The sequence below is a fragment of the Amblyomma mixtum genome, chromosome 2, assembly GCF_055824585.1.
Source record: "Amblyomma mixtum isolate Tamu chromosome 2, ASM5582458v1, whole genome shotgun sequence".
In the NCBI taxonomy this organism is placed as follows: Eukaryota; Metazoa; Arthropoda; class Arachnida; order Ixodida; family Ixodidae; genus Amblyomma; species Amblyomma mixtum.
In genome coordinates this window covers 146,620,376-146,643,252 of record NC_143013.1, presented here as the reverse complement: position 1 = coordinate 146,643,252, position 22,877 = coordinate 146,620,376, and the positions used below count along the sequence as shown (strand labels likewise).

Genomic DNA, 22,877 nt, shown 5'->3' with positions numbered 1-22,877 from the left:
AAGCACGAGGAGGGCGTGCGGAGGGGAACGCGGGGCAGGTCGAAGAGGATTACGTGGCAGAGAAGAGAAGAGCGCGGTGGGCGACGGACGTGGACGAGTTCTGCTGGCTCCCCGAGTTCCGGGCTTGGGCCTTAGCCGCAGACGTCCGGGCCACCAGACCTGGACATCCATCGTCGAGAGCCTCAACCACCAGGCCCAGGCGCCACTCTTCTCCGTCCATCCGTCAGCTGCTCCACACAGGCCGCTTCTGGCGCCTACGTGACTTTTCCGGGATACCAGACCTGGAAACCGTGCCGGGAGCCCACAGACGCCGACGCTGCGGTAGCGTCGCATCAACATCGGAACGCCCAGACACTCCCTGACTGCCCGACAACCAGCCAGTCCTCCCCGCTCGTTGCTCGAATAAGACAAGTAGTGTAACTTTCCTCTTTGACTTTCTTTTTTCCGCATTTGTCGTAAGCACATTGTTCTGTTCCCCCGTGTGTTTTTCCCGTGTGTTGCTGCCCTGCTCTCTTGTTCCTTTCCTTTTTCTCGCTCATATTGAAATTGGTCTCCTTTCCGATAAAAAGCCGCCTCGTTTATTGTTTGTACTTTTGTGTTTGTTTAAAATAAGACCTGCAATCTTCACACAGATCCTCACAAATTTGGCGTCCACTATGACAGGACGAGGTCGGTTTTAAATTCTTTGCCTGGTGTGTTAATTTAGGCACAGTATGAGCGCGTCAGATTTGGTTGCTTTAGGCGAGCGCATGGGCTTGTGCGGCGCGGAGTTACGAGCGTGGGTGGAGGACGAGCTTCGTAAGGCACGGGAAGAGAGAGCCGCGGAGCGTGAAGCTGCGAAGCAGAAATTGGAATTAGAGGCACGGAATTTAGAGACGGAGCGTGAAGCTGCGAAGCAGAAATTGGAATTAGAGGCACGGAATTTAGAGACAGAGAAACAGAAATTGGAGTTAGAGGCGCGGAACTTGCAGCTACATATAAGGCTCATGGAGGGTGGCGCAAATCCTCCGAGTGACCATGGAGAGCGTAGCGTCGCACCGGCTAGCTCCATTAACCCGCATAGCCTCATACCACAGTTCAATGAAGCGCGGGATGACCTCGATGCCTACTTAAAGAGGTTTGAGCATGTGGCCACGGGGCAGGGTTGGCCAAAAGAAAAGTGGGCAACGGCGTTGAGCTTGTGCCTTGGCGGCGAAGCACTTAGGGTCTTCGGTCGGCTCTCGCCTGAGGATTCCGTGGACTATGACAAAGCGAAGCTTGCCTTGCTTCAGAGGTTTAGGTTCACCGCGGAAGGATACCGAGAGAAGTTTCGCCAGAGCAAGCCCCAGGATGGAGAAACGGCCTCGCAATATGCTGCCAGGTTGTTTAGTTTCTTTGACCGTTGGGTCGAGATGCGGGGAGAAGGCCGCACTTTTGAGGTGGTTCGCGAGATGGTCGTGAGCGAACAATTTCTGAACAACTGTAATTCTCGTTTAGCCCTTTTCTTACGTGAGCAGGAGGGCAAGACAGTTTCTAAGCTGGCGGAGGCTGCCGATCATTTTCTCGAGGCACAGCGGCAAAATAATTTGTTGTTCTTCAAAGAACAGGGGGAGCATACGATGAATAAAGCCAAGGACGAGGTTACAGGTTCACAATCTCGCCTGCGGTGTTTTCTTTGCGAGAAGACTGGGCACAAGGCGGCGGATTGTCGGACGAAGCCGAAGCAATCGTATTGCACCTGGTGCCGCGAGGTAGGACATGATGCCCAGTCATGCAAAGCTAAGAGGCCAGGAGACCGTGAGGAGTCCGCCTGTTGCATGACACCTCGATATTCACATCCCGATAGCACTGGAGTGGTAACGCGCGTAGAGGGCCAGTTGGGGGCGATGGTCTGTCCTTCCAACCCGGTGGAAACTGCTATGCCCGTGGGGCACGGTGAGGTGTTCGGCCAGCCTGGTTCGGTATTACGGGATACGGGCAGCACCGGCATTGTTGTGCGTGAGTCCCTTGTACCGGCAGCGGCACTTACAGGGAAGCAGGCTACATTATTCTTGGCCAATGGGACCCGTGTAGAAGTTCCGGAAGCGGAGGTGGTGATTTCCTCACCATACTTTTCGGGTAAGGCCATCGCGCGCTGCTTGTCTACACCCTTGTACGACATTATAATAGGCAATGTCCCCGGGGCTAAACCTCCATTCTCGGTCGACCCGCCAGTTCTAACTGATCAGGCAGTTTCCCTTGCCATGACGAGTTCGGTCGATGTTCCTTCCCTTATGATGACAGCAAAGGTTTCAGTGAGTAGTAAAAGCCCCACTCTGAACACACTCCACTTGTCACGGCCGGAGTTTCGCCTGAAACAGGAAGAAGACCCGACTTTAGAAGTGTGTCGCAGGAAGTTGGGGCAAATATTTCGTGGCGAGGGACAGACCGCCCACTCTTTTGATACAGATGACGGTGTTCTTTTCCGGACGTACCAAGTGTGTCCTGGCCAAGTCGTTGAGCAAGCAGTGGTACCGAAGGGCTTACGCACGCAAGTTCTTAAGTTGGCACATAAGAGTGCATTATCCGGCCATCATGGAATACGGCAAACAATAGCTAGGGTGCTCAGTGAGTTTTACTGGCCCGGTGTACAGGCTGACATTAAGAGTTATGTCAGATAGTGTGATATGTGTCAGCAGACTGTGTCGAAGGCAAGGCAGAACAGAGTGAATAACATCGTAGGACGGGAACATGTAAAATCATGCTGGAAACCGAGGTCGGTTTGGAGAAAACGGTTTCACAAAGGAAAACGGAAGTACTAGCCGAAAAAGTTCTCGCGACGGTGAAGTGGTTTGATGTGAACAATGGAATACGGAAGAATGTAGCCCACACCTGTTGTTGGAATTGTTTTTGTTTGTTCATGTTTGTTTTTGAGTGTCGTCTATCTACTTTTTATGCTTTCCGTGTTTCTTCGCCCTCTATGGACGCTTTACGTTGACTTTCCATGTGCTCTCTGTGCTGTGTGTGCGAAGGTCTGTGAACGCTTCGAACATTGACGACCGTCGTATTGTGTGTGGTGTGTAGTGTGCGCGCTGTGGTGCGGTGTTCTGTGTTGCGATCGTCGAACGCGTCTGGTGTCGCTCTCCTGAAGTTGAGTTCTTTCCCTTGGAAAAAACTTCCGAAGAGGGGGCCTTCTGTAAGGAGGTAGCGCCACCCAGCGGCATTCGTGAGGAGAAGAAGACAAAGCACGAGGAGCGCGTGCGGAGGGGAACGCGGGGCAGGTCGAAGAGGATTACGTGGCAGAGAAGAGAAGAGCGCGGTGGGCGACGGACGTGGACGAGTTCTGCTGGCTCCCCGAGTTCCGGGCTTGGGCCTTAGCCGCAGACGTCCGGGCCACCAAACCTGGACATCCATCGTCGAGAGCCTCAACCACCAGGCCCAGGCGCCACTCTTCTCCGTCCATCCGTCAGCTGCTCCACACAGGCCGCTTCTGGCGCCTGCGTGACTTTTCCGGGATACCAGACCTGGAAACCGTGCCGGGAGCCCACACACGCCGACGCTGCGGTAGCGTCGCATCAACATCGGAACGCCCAGAGACTCCCTGACTGCCCGACAACCAGCCAGCCCTCCCCGCTCGTTGCTCGAATAAGACAAGTAGTGTGACTTTCCTCTTTGACTTTCTTTTTTCCGCATTTGTCGTAAGCACTTTGTTCTGTTCCCCCGTGTGTTTTTCCGTGTGTTGCTGCCCTGCTCTCTTGTTCCTTTCCTTTTTCTCGCTCATATTGAAATTGGTCTCCTTTCCGATAAAAAGCCGCCTCGTTTATTGTTTGTACTTTTGTGTTTGTTTAAAATAAGGCCTGCAATCTCCCAAGATCCTCACACCCTCCCACGCCCGCGATAGCCTGGTCGTGGCCGACACAGTATCATGCCCCTTTTGGCGGCTCCAGCGCTTTCTGTACCTCTCCTGTTTGCGAGGGGGACACAACGTTTGCTCTGCACCTGCCTCTCTTTGCTTGCCACCCAGAAGAAACGCCTGGTCTGTTGCGGACCGCCCCCAGGCCGACCAATAGATGTAAAAGACTGGATTTCTGCGCCACACTAAAGGACGTTACTGGACTTCCTTCCAGGCCCCAGTATGTATCGCTATTTGTAGATAATAATTTATAGCAGCAAGTACACCGCCGCAATAAAAAATAAAATACCCGCAGCGCAATCGAATATGAGAGTGATACCAGGCATGTCGACTTTCTCGATTTGTAGACGTTGCAGACATTCTCAAACGCGTTAACTCGGAGTCAGCAAGCTGGACGGCAGCAAGTTCATGAAACGCAATAAAGTGATTCTCCACAACGGCACCCTCACGGCTTAGCGCGTCGGCAGGAGTGTTGGCGGTGCCGCCGACGTGTCAAATGTCGGTAGAATTTTCCACACATAGGCAAGCTTACGAACTTCTCGCCGGTTGTAGAGGCTGTCGGAGTGGTCGAGCGCATCGTGAGGGGCTTGTGATCAGCAAAATTGTGAAGGCATGAAATTGAAGAAGATGACAGAAGTCGCGACAGCAATGGACGTGGCGAGTAACTTCTGGCCAAACAAGCTATAATGGGTCTGACTAGGAGTCATACCCTAGGAGTCATACACAGCGCCGACAGCAGTACTGGAAGCTTGCGTTATCAGCACAGGAGGACAGTCTGGCTTTTGGTCAGCGAGTAGGGCTGCAATGGCCAGGTCTTCTTCAACAGCGTGAAACGCTGTGTGGGCATCGGCGTCCTAATGTAGGGGATGTGTCATGCTTCTTCGTGAGCAGACGAACAAGCTGGCAGACCAAAGTGGCGCAGTTGCGATTAAAACAGCTGCGGTATTTTGCCATGCCGAGCAACGCAGGGAAGCAATAGAGGTAGGTTTTAGAAAATCCGCAAACGCTTGCACATCGGACGTAAAAGATCGGATGCCACTTGAGCTGAAGTGGTGACGAAAGAAATCAAGAGAAGGTGCATCGAACTAACTCTTAGCGCTGTTGATAACGATGCCGTGAGCACAGCGTCGGTCAAAAAACCTGCGGAGATGGTGCAAGTGGTCGTCCATGGGCTGACTGGGCGCAAGAAATTCGTCCATGTGAGCCAGAACGAAGGACAGAGTACGAACGACGTTGTCTATAAAACGTTGAAAAGTCAATGCAGCGTTCTGCAATGCGGTTGGCATCCGCAGGACTTCGAAGAGGCCAAAGTGGGCTGTGATGGCTGTGTTCAGAATACTAGGCAATTGGAATTTAGTGATAGGGGCGGACGTGGTCATTATTCGAGGAGATGGTCATGCCGTAAGAGCTGAGGTGAGGTGCTGAATATGGGTTAGCTAGTAGCAGTGTGGCGCTTAGGAACGGTGCGGGCGTTGAGAGAGCGGTAGTCGCCACATGGCCTCCAGTCCGCCGTGTTTTGGGGACCATTTGAAGTGGAGAAGCACAACTGCTCGAAGATGGTCTAATAATCCCAACTCGAGCATGTGCTCCAATTCAACACGAGCGATCCTCAGCTTGTCTGGGGCTAGCAGACATGGATGAAAATAAAACAGGAGCTCCAATGGTGACCAGATGGTAACGCACATCATGCCACACAGGCAGAGTGAAATCTGTTGGGGCTGGGAGGGCCGGATACTAGCGCAGTAAACGGCCGAACGGAGGATCGGCAACTGCGGTCCAGGAAGGAGCCGCAGCGTTATCAGCCTGTGTTGCAAGGCCCTGGACCCAGAGGCGAGGGGTCGCATCCAGAAGATGGCGAGAACTGACGCCCACAATAATACCATGGCAAGGGAGGAAGTGGGCACCGATGAATGGCGTGCGGACATTCGCAACCACGAAAATGATCCGAAAAACTTGACGGAGACCTAGTTTCAGTGTAGCAGCGCTGATTGCAGACCGGAATGTGTGTGCGGCTGTGAAGGTCGGTCGTGGTGTGTAGCGGAAAGGACACTGACTCGGGCGCTTATAACAATCACAAATTTTGTGCCGGTGGTCTTGTCAGCCACACAAAAAAGGCGACAGGGCTCCTGGCCTTGAGCAGATGCCACAGGTATACTGCCGCCACGAGGCACCAGCTGTAGAGCGCCAGTGCAAACAGAATCCCTAACCCAGCCATCTGTTGGACTCCAGAATAGGTTTTCAACGTGACAGCGTTGAAGGCTCTCTTCATTAGGAGATCCGTTATCGGCGCTGCGAGCGAAAAATCACGAGCATGGCTCTAGCAGGTGCTCCAGAAAAAGCAACCTGGAAGGTAGGTGGGCCACATAGGTCACGTGACCTTTCGGCGTCATGACAACCTGTCCACCGAATAATGAGAAAACTGCCCTCCGTGGCAGCTGGCAGTTAAATTAACGATTGGTGGCTAGGGAAGAGAAACCTGGGCCGCACAAGGCCCACCGCTGGCAGCACCTGTCATCGCAGGGCAGTGGCGCATTGTTCAACCGCTGCGCCATAACGCCATGGAGGGGTATGAGGACTACCAGTGATCTATGAATGTAAAGTAGAGAATGACCTGTGTACTGTCAGGGAACAAAGGGCCGAGGGATCGTCACCAGTAGCGCTCAAGCTCCCAGGCCGCGAGAAAATCCTAATCTCCTTGTGTTTTGGTGGTACCTGGGGCCACAAGTGGCATTATTCTCCCTCTTGAAACAAAAAATAAAAAACTGAAAACCATTAGGTCGTGAAGGGCTAACTGGAGAGGGCAAAAGAACAATATGGTTTATGGAGGTTAACTGCCCAAAACGACCCAGGTTATGAAGGACGCCGCAGTCAACGGATATGAAAATTTCGACCACGTGGGTTCTTTAACGTGCACTGGCATTGCACAGTAAACGGGCTTCTACCATTTCGCCTCCATCGAGATGCGACCGCCGCGGCCGGGACCGAACCCGCGTCTTTGGGGTTAGCAGCCGAGTGTCATAACCACTGAGCCACCCCGGCGGCCATAAAATAAAAATAAACTTAAGAGCCAAAATGACAGGACCCAAACGAGTTCCATGCTAAAAAGAAAACTGTGTAAGCGCTGTCCGTTAATGCGTGAAACAGGGTGCGTACGGGTCACGTGCACTACTTTAGGCTGGGGTCGACGGCGTGCGCTCTGCACAGTACCTTCGGGCAGAACTTCATAAGGTGCATCGATGATGCGGTACAACACAGTACAGGGTTAAAATTAGAGGCATAGGAGTTTCTACGACAAGCCTGAGCGACGGAGAGGGGCCTACACTCACATTGGGTCGTAGGGATAGCGCTCGACGTGCTGGAGTCGTTGGTATTAGCGGCGTGCATCCGTTCCCGTTGCAGCCTGCTGTCCATACGGGCTTGTTTACGGGCTCTCTAAGCGTGTTGGACAAGTTGCTCGGCGTGTGTCCTGAGCGCGCGGCCGTCGGTAGTGCATGGAAACATAGCATCCAACACTGCGCACACATCACTCCCAAAAACGAGCCGAAACGGCGTGAAGTGAGTTGTTTTGTTGTACGGCCGTGTTGTACGCAAAAGTCTCGTACGGCAGTATCTCGTCCCAAGTCTTATGCTGGACGCGTACATTGCGCGCATATCCGGTGTCGTTCTTATGAGAGGAAGCCAAGTGAAACGTCCAACATCACGAGCACTGCTTGAAGGGCAAATGCTAGGAGTGAAGAAATCTGCCCTCTGATCGGTTTTCTCAGAGAAATATAAAAAACAGCATAAAAGACAGAGAAAGGGAGCCCGGTCCACTTACGTTTTGCCAGGCCTATAGCCAGTTGAAAATAAACGAAAGGGAGCTAAACGCTCAAAATAAAAAAAATGAGATTTAAAGGGAAAAGCGAAAAACAAAAATGAAAGAGAAAACCGAAGTCGCAGCAAAGTCAGGGCCGCAGTAACAATCACAGTCGGACAGTAAAAGCACAGTCTGCAGGCCACGACGAAAAGCAGGAGCGTAAAAAACAGAAACAAAAATGAAACAGTGTAAAACCAGTCAAAGCACAGTGAAGGTCACAGATAGAGTCTAAGCACAGGTGCAGGTCACGGTGAGTGGCCCCCACGCACAACAAAGGAGCACGGAGTCCTCCTCTGTGCGGAGCTTCTGCAAGATGAATGATTGGTTGGTTTATTTGGGTTTAACGTCCCAAAGCGACTCAGGCTATGAGAGACGCCGTAGTGAAGGGCTCCGGAAATTTCGATCACCGGGGGTTCTTTAACGTGCACTGACATCGCACAGCGCACGGGCCTCTAGAATTTCGCCTTCAAGAAATTCAGCCGGCGCGGCCAGGATCGAACCCGCGTCTTTCGGGTCAGCAGCCGAGCACCGTAACCACTGAGCCACCGCGGCGGGTCGCAAGATGAATGAGAGCAAGTAAAAAAATCAGCGTGTATAATTATGAATTGCTCTGCTTATGATGCGAGCCTTTTGAAGTAGAACAACAAAAGCATAAGGCTGCCTCAGAAGAGACGCGTAATGATGTAACGTGCCAGGCTGCCATTTCAAGCCCACCGAGCAATGTTGTCTCGGAAGTCAAAGTTGACGTTCGCAGTCAGAGAGCCCGCGAAGGATCTCGTCAAAGCGAAATCGGTGCAAACCAGACGACAATGCTTTGTTGAGGAAAGGGGGAGATATCAAAGAACGCGAGGGTAAAAACGTAAGCCAGGAAGGCTGCGGAAAGGCCTCGTGCCAACACAGTGAGAGAACTAGCGGAAGCCCTTCATCAATCGGCCAGGCGAACACTAGCATTCAGGAGGCTGATGTGGCATCTGCGCTAAAGAAAGTGATGGAGAGTTGCTTGATGCCAACGCTCAAACGCCGGGCCGTAGTGCAATGTCAGTGGGAAAAGTGCAGCTCAGAACAGGCAGTGGTAATCCGGACAAATGAAGCGACAGCACCGGAAGGCAGACGTCCGGAGAGCGAGCCGCTTTGTATTCTGACGCTCGACATCCCAGCTATTCTGATGCGCAGGAACTCGCGAAAAGCGCCGGCCGGCAGTTTAATTTAAATTGTGAAAGGCGGCTCTGTGCAGCTTCAAAGCGCACCGTTAATAAGTTAGGGTAAAATCACAGTGGCTCTTAACAAACCGCTAGTAAACGAGCTAACGAGCAGAAGCAGTTTCTCAGATAAGCTGTCGCCCAGCATTAAGAGCGAGGCATAGGAAGGACAGGCTTGCCGAGAAAAATCTTGCTCGCAGTATACTGCAGAGCGCCTTTAAATCAGCTTCTGTTTTTGGGGCGAAGGCTGCTAGCTTGAATGGTCCAGGCACCACGACAACTGCAGGTGGTCAAGATGTCTGTTGTCACAGTTTCGAAAAAAAAAAGATGGTAGCCTGAAAGGAAAGCCGAACCGGATAGTTAGTAAGAAAGAAAAAAACCTGCCGGTCCAAAAGTTCGTCATCTCGAAGGCCCGACCAGTGAATTGTAACCGCAGCGCAAGAACAAGGGGTGCGCTGCGCGGAGCGGCTTGGGTAGTTCCCGGCAGGCGGTCTCGCGCGAAGAGAGCCAATCGGGATGGTTTCGCGTCAAAGAGAAGAGTGCAACTTAAAAAACCTTCGAGTTCGAAGGCTGGCCGTATATACAACCGCCCGAAATGGTCCTCGGGGAGCTCAGGAATGCGCGTTTTTCATATTTTAATAGGAAAGCTAAGCTGAACGTAAGGCGAAACCTAACTGCACCACTGCGGTTACACTGCGGAGTTTCTTCCAGGGCAGGAGTAACTTGCCGCGGGCTACGTAGAATCATGCCCAGGTGCCGCGGGAAAGAGCGCTGCCCAGAGCGGTCTGGCCGCATGCCAACACGATTTACAGACATGGCTCGAGAGGAGAGGTTAACCAGGTACTTTGTTCAAGGCCTTTCCCTGCCCTCGCACTTTCAAGTTTTCAAGCGCTGCACAGGGTTCGGAACGCGCAGCCGGGTTCGGAACAAATCATGGACGCGGGAGGCTTGCATCTTTCGTTAGTTTTTGAGAAAAGGAAATGGCATACTAATTGTCTCACATCGCGGTGGACACTCGAACTGCGCCTTAAGGGAGAGAAAGAAAGAAGGAAAGAAAAAAAGAAAGGACAGGAAGAAAGAAGGAAAGAAAGGAAGATAGAAAGGAAGAAAGAAGGAAAGAAAGGAAGGAAGAAAAAAAAGAGGGAAGGAAAAGAGATAGAAAGAAAAAGGAAAGAAAAGAACAGCGAATGAAAGAAAGAAAAAAAGAAAGGAAGAAAGAACCAATAAAAGAAAGAAAGGAAGGAAAAGAAGGAAGGAAAGAAATGAAGAAAGAAGGAAAGAAAGGAAAAAAGAAGGAAAGAAAGAAGGAAAGAAAGGAAGGAAGGAAGAAAGAAAGAAGGAAAGGAAGAAAGAAAGGAAGAAAGAAAGGAAGGGTGCCGTGGTCGAGGGCTTCGGAAAAATTCCGAGGGCAATATATCTGCTTACGTGGAGTAATGCGAAAGCATCTGTTTTGAGGAAAGGAAAGGGCGCAGTACCTCTAACATCTCGACACCTCGGACACCTCAACGGCGCCTTAAAGCATACAACTGAAGATGCATGTGTCATCGGTCCGAACGGCTGTCATAAGCAAGCCACCAACTTCACAACTTCAACAAAAATGTAGTTTCAGAAAGCATGCAATTGAAAGCGCTTGTGTCATTGGTCCGAACCCCTATCATAAGCTAGCCTCTAACTTGACTAAAACATGTAAGCTGTATGCAAAGATGTCTTATGGGGTTGAACTTCCCAAAGCGACTCAGACTATGAGGGACGCCGTAGGGAAGGGCTCCGGAAATTTCGGCACAGTAATTTCGGCACAGAAATTTCGGCACATCGCACAGTACACGGGTCACTAAAATTTCGGCTCCATCGAAATTCGACTGCTGCAGCCGGGATCGAATCCCCGTCTTTCGGATCACCAGCCGAGCGCCATAACCACTGAGCCACCACGGCGGCCTGCTATATGAAAAGAGAAATGCCAGGAAACCACCCCGAATGCTGTAAGACGAAATGCTATGACAAGACCCGGAAGGCTTAAGACGAACGGTTGCTTAAAGTTTTAATGAATGTTTTCGGGAATACTGTCACCACGTTGAGGTCAACCACTAATGACATCGCTGGGATTTCGTCTATACCTGCGGGGTGAGGGCTATGCGGGCATCTGCTGCAGTCGGCGTCGTCGTTTCGGCGGTCGCGGTCGTGTCGTCTTTCAATATCTTTCCTGTCGCATCTGTCAACTCTCCTCCGCCTGCACGTGGAAGCAAGTGCACTTTCGTTTTCGTCCTCCCTTCAGTCGCAAAAACACACCTGCGATAGCTGTTGCTGAAGCCACGTCCTCGCTTTGGCGGACGTGGTTTCGCGCCGGGCGTCACACTCCAACTTTTGCGTCACCGTGTCACGTCATGCACGCCGGCGACCGGGTTCCTTTTTCATTAGCTAGACCCTAATTTTGTTTTATTTTTATTCAATTTCCTTTCCATTCTAATGCCTCATGACGTCATATGACTGATGATGTCACAGGGGACCAACTTCCGGCGATACATTTCGTGGTCACTTCCGGCGTCAACATAGAATTCTAATACTTTCGCATTAATAATTTCGACCACCTGGGGATCTTTACGTACAGTGACATCTCACAGCACACGGACGCATTTTGCATTTTGCGTTGCACGGCCGCCGCGGCCGGGATTACACCCGTCGGCTTTTCTCGAATGAATGAATAAAACATTTATTGATGCCCCGAGAAGCGGCCCCAAGATCCCCGGTACCGGCGAGGAGCCCTGGGACTTGGGTAGGGTTGCTCCGCAGACTAAGGACTAGTGAAGTTACATTGTTGTTTCACGACCTCAGCTGCCAGGCGGGTGACTCGCTGCTTGATGGCGGGATCCACGCTCCGCCGCAAAACATCCCAGGCTTCTCCACTGTTAATGTTTATGCCGCCGCCCGGGGAATCGACGCATTCCCAAATTATGTGATCAAGTGTGCCCCTTTTTCCGCAATTCTTACATTTCGTGGCGTTTTCATCCCCGCTCTGTGTCAAGCAGACCCATACGAGGCTGATGTAATTTCCAGCTTGTAACCTCCTCTAGATACGCGCCTCATTGCTGGGGAGAGACCGATCCGGAGCTGGAATTGTCTTTCTTTGTGATTTATAGTGTTCAGTAAATTCGTTATATGTGGCTATGCTATTTTTTAATTCTCGGCATTCGGGTTGCTCTACGGCCGCTTGGTAGTAGAGATCTCGAGCGAGCTCGTGCGCAGCCTGCTTGCCGGGGTCAGATTCGTGCGCAAGTGTCCATATTATGGATAATCCTGTACTAATTGGTTTCGTTTTTAGGATGCGCTTGGCTTCCTCGAGTCTCCGCTGCCGGTTCGCGACCTGGCAAGGCGCGGCTGAGGATACCCCTTCGAGCAGAAACGCGGGTCGCCAGAGCCCAACACGCCCAAATAACTGCAGTAGTCATTGGTCGCGAGGAGATTTCGAGAACAAATCTTTCTAGTTTTTTGCTGTTTGGTTTTCTCCTTTGCTTTCCTGGAGCAACAGAATTTTACCCAATATGCCTGAATGCATTTTTTTTAATTCTTCGCTAGATCTATCTGCAGTGATGTACTCTTTGAGTCCGCTGAGAAGCGCGAGGTAAATGTTGTTGCTTACGTTGGTCTCGTCAGCGCTTCAAGTCGCTTTCTTTTAAGCATTAGTGAGAATAATGCATTTTCAGCTGCGATGGGCAAATTTTGCTACGTTGGGCTAAGGTGACGTAGTTGGCTGTCATGCAGAATGAAGGGAATCGAGAGCTTGGACAATTGTTGCGATAATCACGAATTGAGGTCCGCTCGCAAAAGGGGAGAGTTAGGGGAAATGACGACTGCCTCAACAGGCATTTTTATCAGTAGCCTAGCAATGAAGCGCTTAATGTTCCCAAGGAAAAGAATTTGGATTTATTTTCCTTTCATTTGCATCTCTTAAGCATCGCCGTTTTTTTGTCTTTATGTTTTAGCTGTTTTCTTTGTTCAAAATTCAGAAGCAAGAGACTTCCATTTAACAGAAAAGAACACGAAAAATTGGCGCAACTTCATCCGGCAAATCAGGCATCCATGCATGGGGTTTCGAAGTGAGGGCTATGTAGAAAAAAAAATTGATAGCTTTGGTGCACCTTATCCGCACCCCTGGAATTTCTCAGGGTTTAGCCATGTGGTGCCCTGCTGAGGCATGTTCTTGCCGCAGGTCTGACCGCTAGTGCGCTTTTCCGAGGACCATCGCAAAATGTGCAAAACATCCTGGCTGACATGTCGACTAGACATACTACACTGACGCCACTTCGTGGTGGACCGTCCAGCTGGGACAACTTCGAGGCTTCTTTGACAACGGGCGAGATGTTGTGATCGTACTACTAGCAACGTGGCTCAGAGCACTCGGGTGCCGTCAAAGCCGTCATCCTAGCGACGGCTAGACGCCGGCTCCCGACAAGCCGCGGCTGCAGCGGTGGCGTCTCACCTTTGCCTGGGAGGAGCAGAAAATATTTATTCGAATACTGTATTGAGTTGGGAGAGAGAGGTGTGGATGGTCGTTGACCTGGGTGGCAGAGTCTATTCCGGGACGCCATTGGCCGCCGCCATTGCCCGTGCTCTCTGGACCAGGGCCCGCTGGGCCTCCCGGTCCGAGCTGACCAGGGCCGCCACCCAGCCCTCCCTAGTTGTCTAACTTATAAAGGGTATATGTGTATTGTACCGTCAGGCCCACACCATGTGGTATAGGCCAGCATACTGCCCGAAGAATTCGCACCAGCCCGTGAATGTCGCGTCCACGTGTTTTTGCACGGCGGGATTTAAGGGCGACCCACATAAAGCGAACTTGCGCTGTGGATTTTGAGCGGCGCGGCGGAACGCGGGCGCTCCGCCGCCGTGCCGCACCACAAGAGGCGGAAAACGGGCGGCTGCCGCCAAACCGCTGCCACCGAAAATTTCAGTGTTGCTGTAAACGGCGTCTATCAATTCTCGATAAAATGTCGCAAAAATGTTTTGCATTTGCGACGAATGAATTATTTATTCAACGGCAGCAGCGAAGAGTAGTTATTTTTAAAGATTAATGTTGATCTGACCGGTATTGTTTTTTCAGGTATTTTTTTTGTTAGTTATCACAGAACGTGAACGGCTTATTTGTTTTGACAATTCTAATTTATTCTAAACTGTACTTTGTCGGTGCAGTGAGCAGATCTATTTCGATATGCGGCCACACACTTTTTGGGCATGCTCGCATTCTTTTTGCTATCAGTTGGCCAAAAACTGCAGGTTCATATTCATCTGTCTGTAGAATTCCTTCAAGCTTTTCTATTTCCATTTGGTTGAGTGTTCTTTTCGCTCTTTTTTTTGTGAGCGTGGTTGGTTTTGCAGTGGGCTGCAATTTTCATTTGTGGCAGCATTGAAGTTGCTGCTTTGAGTAGCAGCAACTGTTTTGTCGTGCATGGCATCATCCGCGGTGTCCTCAGGCGAAGTGGGGTCGTAGTCTGTAAAGTGCGAAGAGAACAAAAGGCAACCTGTAGTCTTTATCAAACAGTGCTGCACATGCCACGTGCTTCATTAGGCAGTGCAAATCTATTTTATGCGAAGCATATTACTAGAGCTACACTACAGCCCGTCGAGCGCGGCGGTGGAGCTACCATTGACCTTTAGCGTGACCACGTGACACCACGTGACAACATGACGTCACAGCAGAGGAGAGATGGGCTGCCGGCTCGCGCGGTCGGCCGCGGCGGTGGAGGCTCCACATCAGAGGCGCGGCGGCTGACCACGTGACGCTACAGAAGCGGTATAAAGCTGAGCTTGCCTCAGCTTTCCAATGTACTTTCCATGGGTGCCAAGAATGCTGTTGTAGCCGGTGCTGGGGCAGCGGTTGTACACTCTGCATTTAATTCACCGATGATCCCGTATATAGCTGCCACGGCAATCCTTGCTACACTTCTAGTGGTTGTATTAAAATGACCAAGTATTCAACTAAGGAAAGCCATGTATTACCAAGCTTAGCCATCAATATGCTTCGCATCTGACTAGGCTTAAACTTAGTTAAGCCTCAGCCATTTTTTGGCACACTTTTAGCAGTGCACACAGCTCAGTCTTCCTAAAAGACTGCTTAGAAGTCATTTAGAAGCTGCTGAGTGCAATGTCTATTCTATTGCACTCGTGGCCCCTCAAATGGAGTGACTTACCAGTGTTATCATTGTAGGCTGTCAATAATAGCCCTTCAGCAGTTGCTTCCGCTGAGTTCCCACTTTGTCCGAAGTTACTTCTTGTGCTAATTTCATGCAAGGAAAAACATAGTGTTGTTCAGCCAAACATCTGTTCACGGACTACAACAAACATATTTTATTGAAATGAAATTTAAGCGCACACGAAAAAACACACACAAGAGGAGGATACACACAGGACAGGCGCTAACTTCATCGAATTTATTCGCAGGTAAGAGAGCGAAAATATATACATAAAGCGAGACATGCGCAGTAAAGAAACAGATTGTCATATCACAATGCGTGCTCAAGGTATCTGTATTCTGCCTGCAAAAGATTAACTGACGTGTCACTCACACAGTCATGCCCCCTCTTCCTGATGTGAAATGCTTATAATAATTCACGTGCCGTCTTATCACCGCTTCTGCCAAGTATCTTTATCTCCTTCAGCCGCGGCTCGCACGCTCTGCAGTTTGCACAATGGTCTGCCAAATGTGTCCCTCCACCCCTTAATGCCCGCAAATGTTCCCTCGCCCGGTCATTGACACACCGCCCAGTCTGGCCTATGTAAGCACTACCACAGGTCAAAGGTATCTCGTAAACTACACCGGAACAGCAGTCGACATACTTCTTTGAGTGCTTCTTCCTGCAGCCACTCTTCTTTTCCGCGTACGAAATGCGTGAGCAAAGTTGGGCTAGTTTCTTCGGTGCGGAGAACACCACAGGAACGCCGTGTCGGCTTGCCACCTTCTTCACATGATGGGCAACCTTGTGGATATACGGAACCACTACTGGTTTAAACGAGTTCCTTTCTAGTACGTTCGCTTTGGCGAATATGACCTGCTTGGTTTTCCGAGGTAGGACCTCGGCCACAGAAACAAATACAGATACCTTGAGCACGCATTGTAATATGACAATCTGTTTCTTTACTGCGCATGTCTCGTTTTATGTATATATTTTCACTCTCTTACCTGCGAATAAATCAGATGAAGTTAGCGCCTGTCCTGTGTGTATCCTCCTCTTGTGTGCGTTTTTTCGTGTGCGCTTAAATTTCATTTCAATATAAGCTATGCACCGTCTAGCCCAAACAGAAGTTTTGTTAAACATACTTTATAATGCACTGTAACTTTTATCTACCAATAAAAATTCACAATGTTTTTGTTCAGCTCTATCATCAGAAAAAGTTAAGTTCTTTGTTGATAAAACTACTAAACCTGACAACAGGGGCAATCAACAATAAATTGCCAGTTTTTTCTTATTTACATGTAGAGATGTGTTGAACAAAAAGGCACAAACCTGCCCACTTCCACCTGATCTTTTGAGAACATCAGTGACCAAAAATATGGCCATTTGATGTCCTGGCAGTCACGGGCGCCAGAACCACTTGGTGCCCCCGCCTTCCATTTTTTGTACTTCTTTGTGAACGTGTCCCTGAGCGTCTTAAACCTGGCCTGTGGATTTGAGCCTGAAATAAAGGAAAGTCAACAGCAATAAATAGACATATGTGCCATGCATGATCCAACAGTGCCACCGCTCAGGTGTTAGCATCTGCTGCTGGATACCATGTCGGTCCGAGTCTACAGGCCGAGTGGTCGAAATGTAAATGTAGTACATGCAAACGAAGACATATTCTGTACTATAGAGAAAACTTGTTAGCATTTCTTATGCAAGCTCACATGCTCACACACTGGCGCAGATGCACCATATCACACACACCGACCGCTTCTCCAGCTCATCGCTCGGTCAACACTGACGCTGTTTGAAGCTGACACAAAAGATTTAGAACCCGCAGACACGCCGCGTTGGTTCTTCAACCTTTTTGGGGCAAGAAATGCCTCGCATTCCTGACGGCTGCGACGTTGGAATCTGCCCAGCTTTGAGGGGAATGTGCACTTCGTCGCGACATCGTCCCCGACTTCTGAAGACGGTCCCCGCAACCATCGGTCGTTTACGGGAACGAAAACAATAACAACGACGATCCTTTTCGCCTCTATTTTTCTGTTTCAATCTACCAGTAAATCGAAGTCCTAGCTACGCAGCATACTCGCTGCAGTACTTTACGCTACCTTGCAATCACTTTCGCCGCTGCAAAGAGATACATTATATACTCCAAACAACAACGCTGCAAAAAAAAAAAAAACATGTCACCTGAACAGTGCTGATTGCGATTTGCTTTCAAATGTAGCGAGCAATGATATAGTGTAGTTCACCGGGCACCGACAGTTCGCGCCTATGTAAACGCCGTACGTGTAGGTCCGGGCACTGCGAAGATGAAATGGTGTATCAGGTGGCAACGCGTCTTTAGTTTAGGTCTCCACCATTAATGGCGTCATTTTTTTTTCACTTCAAGCCAAAATGAGAGATATCGGCGCGGCTTGACATACACGCCGCAGCCCCTATGAGCTGCCCGCGCTGATGTCAACAAAAAACACGTGCATGTCGGCGAGGGCGTCGTGGTGATCGTTTGCTTACCTTCAGGGTCCTCTCCTATCTCCGCTTCAACTTCCTGCCACATGGTAACCTTCTTTCTGCTGTCTTTATATGCGGCGTGCGAACAATCCCATAAAGCCGGTCTCATCTGCACAGCTGAGATAAGCTTGTCGTTGTACGCGCTGCGTGCAGCTTTCGTCGCCATGTTGAACTGGCTAGGCGAGTCAAATGTAGCGGGCGGAAGTCAGGCGCGGTCGCCCCCTGATTGGTCCGCGCGGGCAGCTCACATCGGCCGCTTCCGGCCAGCGGCTGGCCGCCGGGCGCCAATATCTGGCCCAGTTTGTTCGACGGCGTATTCCGCAAGCAAAACGCTCCATGTGGGTGGCCCTTCAAGAAAGACTCGGTTTGCGGCACCCCTCGGTTCTGTCGAGACCCTTGGCGGGTCCAAGGAGTGTCCTCCTGCACTAGCGTAAATAGTTTGTATTATTCGCATTTTCAATTCAGCATTTCAGTAAATATTTATCATTGCTGGCATAACTAGGAACTTTAACCCATTAGCGCCCAGCGTACTTTTAAAAGTACAGTTAATTTTTTTATAATTTCAACACCAAAGACTGGAATTTTCTTTTCAAATAGGGCATGCTTCTGTCACCAGGGGATTGGCCAACGACACTTAACTAATTTGGTCCACTTCCTGTGCTCAGTATGTCAGCTCTCTGTGGTGAAACTTGAGGATGTTTGTTTTTCACGAACTGCATCGGTTATCGCTTGCTTATAATTTTCTCCCGGCCGCATTTATGTACATATTACGCTAGTTTCAAGTATAGAGCAGCACGAAAGACGAAAGTAAACAATGGATGCTTTGAATGTCCCGCACCTTTGGCGTTTTTTGCTCTGTGATGAATTATATACTGCTGTACTTTCTGTAGTACACTTGGTCTTCCTGTGTGCACAACGGCGCCTATTTATTCCAGCTCATAGACCTTATGGTTCCTTCCAATTGTTCGGAAAAAAATCACTTTGTCTTCTCAGCGAGGTCTCGGAGGCTGCTGCACTTGCCGCTAGCAATCATGAATATGGCGATGGTAGGATTTTAAATGGTTGGAATAAAGTTTGGTTATAATAGCTGGAGGTTCTACAGAGCAGACGGTTGCTCTTATGCCTTTCACACCGTCTGCGGAAAGTACTTGAGTTCAGAAATGAAACTTTTAGAAGCGCGTGTTGTCTTGTCGTCACCTGAGGTGATTTCAATGCTTAGTGACCATTTGATCTTTTTTTGGTAATTTTTTTATCTCTCAAGACATTCTTGTGACGCTCTGCTGGGAGGAATTTCGGGCTAGGGAAGCGTTCGCCAAAACGGGTTTAGGAAGTATCCACTCGGGTCAAAGAAAGCGATGGAATAGAAGCAGCCATGAAAAATCGATTCTTGCTTCAGTAGTATAGGTTACATGCTTTTATTGAAGTCTACAACCAACAGTATAGTAACTATGGCTTAAAACTATAACAGCAGTGAGCCTACGTGTTTTGTAGAGTTGTGGTTGCCTAGAGCACACGAAAAACAGAATTTTTGAAAGCCAAATCTGCTTTCCTTTTACACCAGTGGTATGACAGGTGTTGACCTTTCGCATCAAGCCGTCTACTGCCAGTATATCAGCATCTGGGACAAAAAGTTATAGTGGTTGATTACACCAAAGCTCAAGTTTGCAATTGTGAAAGCCTGAACAATCTGCCAAATTCCTAGAGACCAGACTGCTGATTATTTTTGCTTTGGCAAGAACGTTACTCATTATTGCCTACACCTTGGCATGCAGTAACCAACGGTTCGCAGACACTGTGGTTCAATCGCATCTGATGCTTCTTTGAAAAGGAGAAAGCTTTCCGTGCAAAGTAGGATAACTGCGGTGCCAGTATAGCCAGAAAATATTCATGAGGGCCTGCAAGAAGTGTTATATCACCCTGCGTAAAAATCGCAGACATAATAACAAAATTCACGCCACCAATAGGAATGCAGTGGAGTAGCCACATGTGCTATCGGGAAGACCCAGTGTACTATAAAAAGTACACCTGTGTAACCCGGGAACGAATAAAGCAATCGTGACGAAATTTCAGCAGTCTCTTTTTCTTTATATGAGAGCATTATCTGCCAAAAATGAAGAAAATCCCTCTGTTAGACTTTTCTTGGTCCCTAATGGGTTAACCTAATTTTTTAGAAACGTTCACTACCACAAAATAAACTGAACCAATGTTTGCAATTTAAATACTTCGATAAGTTGAATAAAACGCGCTTAACCACAAAAAATGTTATAACTCTGGCTGCTTATCAAAAAAAAGAGTTTTGTTAAACACTGGGTGGTTTTGTTATATTCCTTTCAATATACTGAGTGCACAACTCACTGAAGGAATTGCGGAGTATCCAATAAATGCAATTCTCTGCTCAATTGGCATTTAAACCTGAATGAGCACTGAAAATTGTCGCCGTTCCCAGCGCTCTGAGTTCAGCACATGCTGCGCCAAGCTTCTTGATGCTCATTTCTGCGTGCACTGCCATCGTTGGCCACTCAGTCCTGCCTCTGAATTTCGTTGACAGGAACGCAGGGGATGGGGGAGTTTCTTTGTTTTCTTTCAAACCGAAGTCAGTTCGTAACAGCAAATAATGTCAATTCAGATTCCTCTCCTGTTTGCTCTGGCGTGCCTCAGGGGTCCGTTCTTGGGCCCCTCCTCTTTCTCATTTATATAAACGACTTACCAACTAATATATCGTCTTCCATTTGTCTTTTTGCCGATGACTGTGTTATTTACAGCGAAATTAATGATGATAATGATGTATGTGTTCTTGAGACAGATATTAACAAGGTACTGGATTGGTGCAACCTGTGGAATATGAAGCTAAACATTACTAAATGCAAGCATTTGCCCATTTTTCGCCTATCTAATACACCCTCTACCTACTGCATTAATGGCATCACTCTTGAAACTGTGTCGTCTTATAAATATCTGGGTGTTCACGTGTCTTCTAACCTGTCTTGGAAAACTCATGGTGACTACATTACAAATAACACCAACCGCATGCTTGGATACCTTCGCAGAAATTTTTCATGTGCACCGAGTTCATTAAAACTATTACTTTACAAAACATTGGTCCGCTCTAAATTGGAATATGCTTCATCGGTGTGGAACCCTGGGGTCGAATCTCTCATTTCTGACTTAGAATCAATTGAAAACCGCGGTTGTCGCTTCATTCTTTCCAACTATCATCGTACTAGTAGTGTAACTGCCATGAAAGCTCACCTTTCCCTACAGCTTCTTTCCCATCGCAGGTCAATAGCTTCATTATGTACTTTTCACAAAATTTATCCTAATCCTCATCTTAAAGAGAAGTTATTAAAAAGACCACCTTATATTTCAGCACTCATTGATCACCGCCACAAAGTTTGGATCCCTCCGTGTCGCACAAGATGTTTTCATGATTCATTCATACCCAGAACTTGTGTCAGCTGGAATCACCTTCCCCACAATATTGCTGTAATTACTGATACCGCTGCATTTCGTAACACTGATATTAATTTTATATAAGTATGTGTCCACAACTTTGTTAATCTATGAGCTGCTGTTTTCGTTTGTTTTGTTTTGTGAAATGCTGCTTTTTGTTAATTCTGTTATTGATTTTATACCAGTGTTTTCTGTAACTATATTCAATTTTTCTAGCTGCTGTTCTGTTTTTGGTACTTGCATGTATTCCCACTCCCCTCTGTAGCACCTAACGGCCCTGAGGGTAAATAAATAAATAAATAAATAGAATATTGTCGCTGGGAGTAAAATTTGGCGGCTTGGCTGGCGAACAGCTGGAGAGTGCGTCGGAAGTTGCGACACCATGTTACGTGTTTTCCCTGTTCGACAGCCCCTGCGTTAACGTCACAAACACGACGCTGCACCGCGCACTGTCATGCCAGTGAGCGCTACATGATTTGCCGCGACGTAATGAGAGTGGTAGCGTACTTGTGCTCAGCTGTAGCTCGGCTGCGTCGCACAGTGCGCCCGGCCTGCTGATCGCGTGCCTCTTCCCAGGTGCCGAGCAACGCAGTCCGCCAACCCGGTCCCGGCATTGCGACGGTGCAAGCTGCGAGGGGAAGCCCCAGTCTGCTGCTGCGTGTTGCTTTCCCGCTGGCTCGCTGTCCTACACTCGAAGCTTGCGCCCAACTCCCGGAGCGAGGGTGCCCGACGCCGGCGTTGATCTGATGATGGCGCCCAACCCCGAGTTGGCGGGCCACCGGCGCGACCTGGGCGGTGACAGCGACCTCAGGCCCAGGCGGCTATCCTTGCAAGTTAGCCAGAATGAGTTCGGAGCTCTGGAAATTCGGGGTAAGTTGATCGCATGGGAATGAACCGACGGGCGCACTCACAGGACGAGAAATGCGCTATGCTCTGGAAGGCTAAACATTCATCCTCTTGAAAGTTTAGCCTTCAGGAAGTCTTTTGTGCTGAGAACATTTTTCTTTTGTTCTAGTATATAAAGGGAAAGGGGCTGAAGTGCGGAACTGTCGATGCAATTTATAGCATTTACGTTTTAGTCGGCTTAAAAGAATTCACCCCTTTTGTTTTACCCGTACTTCCAGGTCCGTTACAGAGGTCAGGGCGAAAAAAAGCCTCCAAACTAGAAGCCAAGCAGAAAAAACTAAATTTTCATCTAAACATAACGCATCGAAACATTAAACAAGACAAGTAAAAAAAACAAATGCAATCAGGGCCTTCTCTAGTTACTTTTAATTCGAACACTTGGCATGAGGCAAAATTTCGTCTTGCTGTATACATTAGAAAGTGATGTAGGCAATTTTATCGATTGCATTCAACTCTTTCGCACTGTTTTACACTTTGAAAGTAATAACGGAGAATGGAAGAAAAAGAAAGGCTTCTTTCTTCCGCTAGTCAGTACATGTTCATCAGGTGAAAGCAAACGTGACTGAGGCGACTTCACTTTTAATGCAAATGTTCTTTCTGCTATTTAAACAAGCTTCTTTTGAATCCTAGATTAGTTCAGTGGTTGCGGAAGTTCCTACTTAAACTACCAATTCGAGGACCACGCAGTAACTATAGATTGCTGTCATATGTTCTCCAAGAAGCTCCTGTGTTCCGTTTATGGGAGCAGCTAGAGACGGTAAAAATGAATGTATTTCACAAAAGCAGCGCTCCTTCACATCAATATAAATATAAAGAACGTATTAAAAAGCTGCTAACAATGCTTTGTGCGAAAATGCAATTTCTCGGGAAATAATTGCGAACGGAACCACTGACGAATGCACGAAACATATGCGCGCCGCGCGCGG

The 22,877-nt window shown here is 48.8% G+C and overlaps 2 protein-coding genes across 2 annotated transcripts in view; one reads left to right on the top strand and one right to left on the bottom strand.

The window, feature by feature from the left end:
* Positions 1–14,387: 14,387 nt before the first annotated feature.
* Positions 14,388–17,761, bottom strand: LOC149361184 (transcription factor Adf-1-like). The gene is made up of 3 exons (XM_089568017.1): positions 17,599–17,761; positions 16,423–16,591; positions 14,388–14,409 (listed from the first exon to the last, which is right to left on the bottom strand). Exons 1-3 carry the CDS (start codon positions 17,759–17,761, stop codon positions 14,388–14,390), a joined length of 354 nt encoding a protein of 117 aa, XP_089424143.1.
* Positions 17,762–21,791: 4,030 nt separating this feature from the next.
* Positions 21,792–22,877, top strand: part of LOC149361183 (monocarboxylate transporter 13-like) — a 29,531-nt gene continuing 28,445 nt past the window's right edge. The window contains exon 1 of the mRNA XM_089569461.1: positions 21,792–21,915. Coding sequence (XP_089425587.1) covers positions 21,792–21,915 — 124 coding nt within the window. The remainder of the gene's footprint in view (positions 21,916–22,877) is intronic.

Excerpts from the sequence above, each read along its gene's own strand:
- LOC149361184 (XM_089568017.1), bottom strand. The coding sequence starts at position 17,761 with ATGGCGACGAAAGCTGCACGCAGCGCGTACAACGACAAGCTTATCTCA. Across the intron at positions 16,592-17,598 it reads GATAGGAGAGGACCCTGAAG|GCTCAAATCCACAGGCCAGG; the intron begins GTAAGCAAACGA and ends CCTTTATTTCAG. Across the intron at positions 14,410-16,422 it reads GATCAGGTGGAAGTGGGCAG|ACTACGACCCCACTTCGCCT; the intron begins GTTTGTGCCTTT and ends CGCACTTTACAG.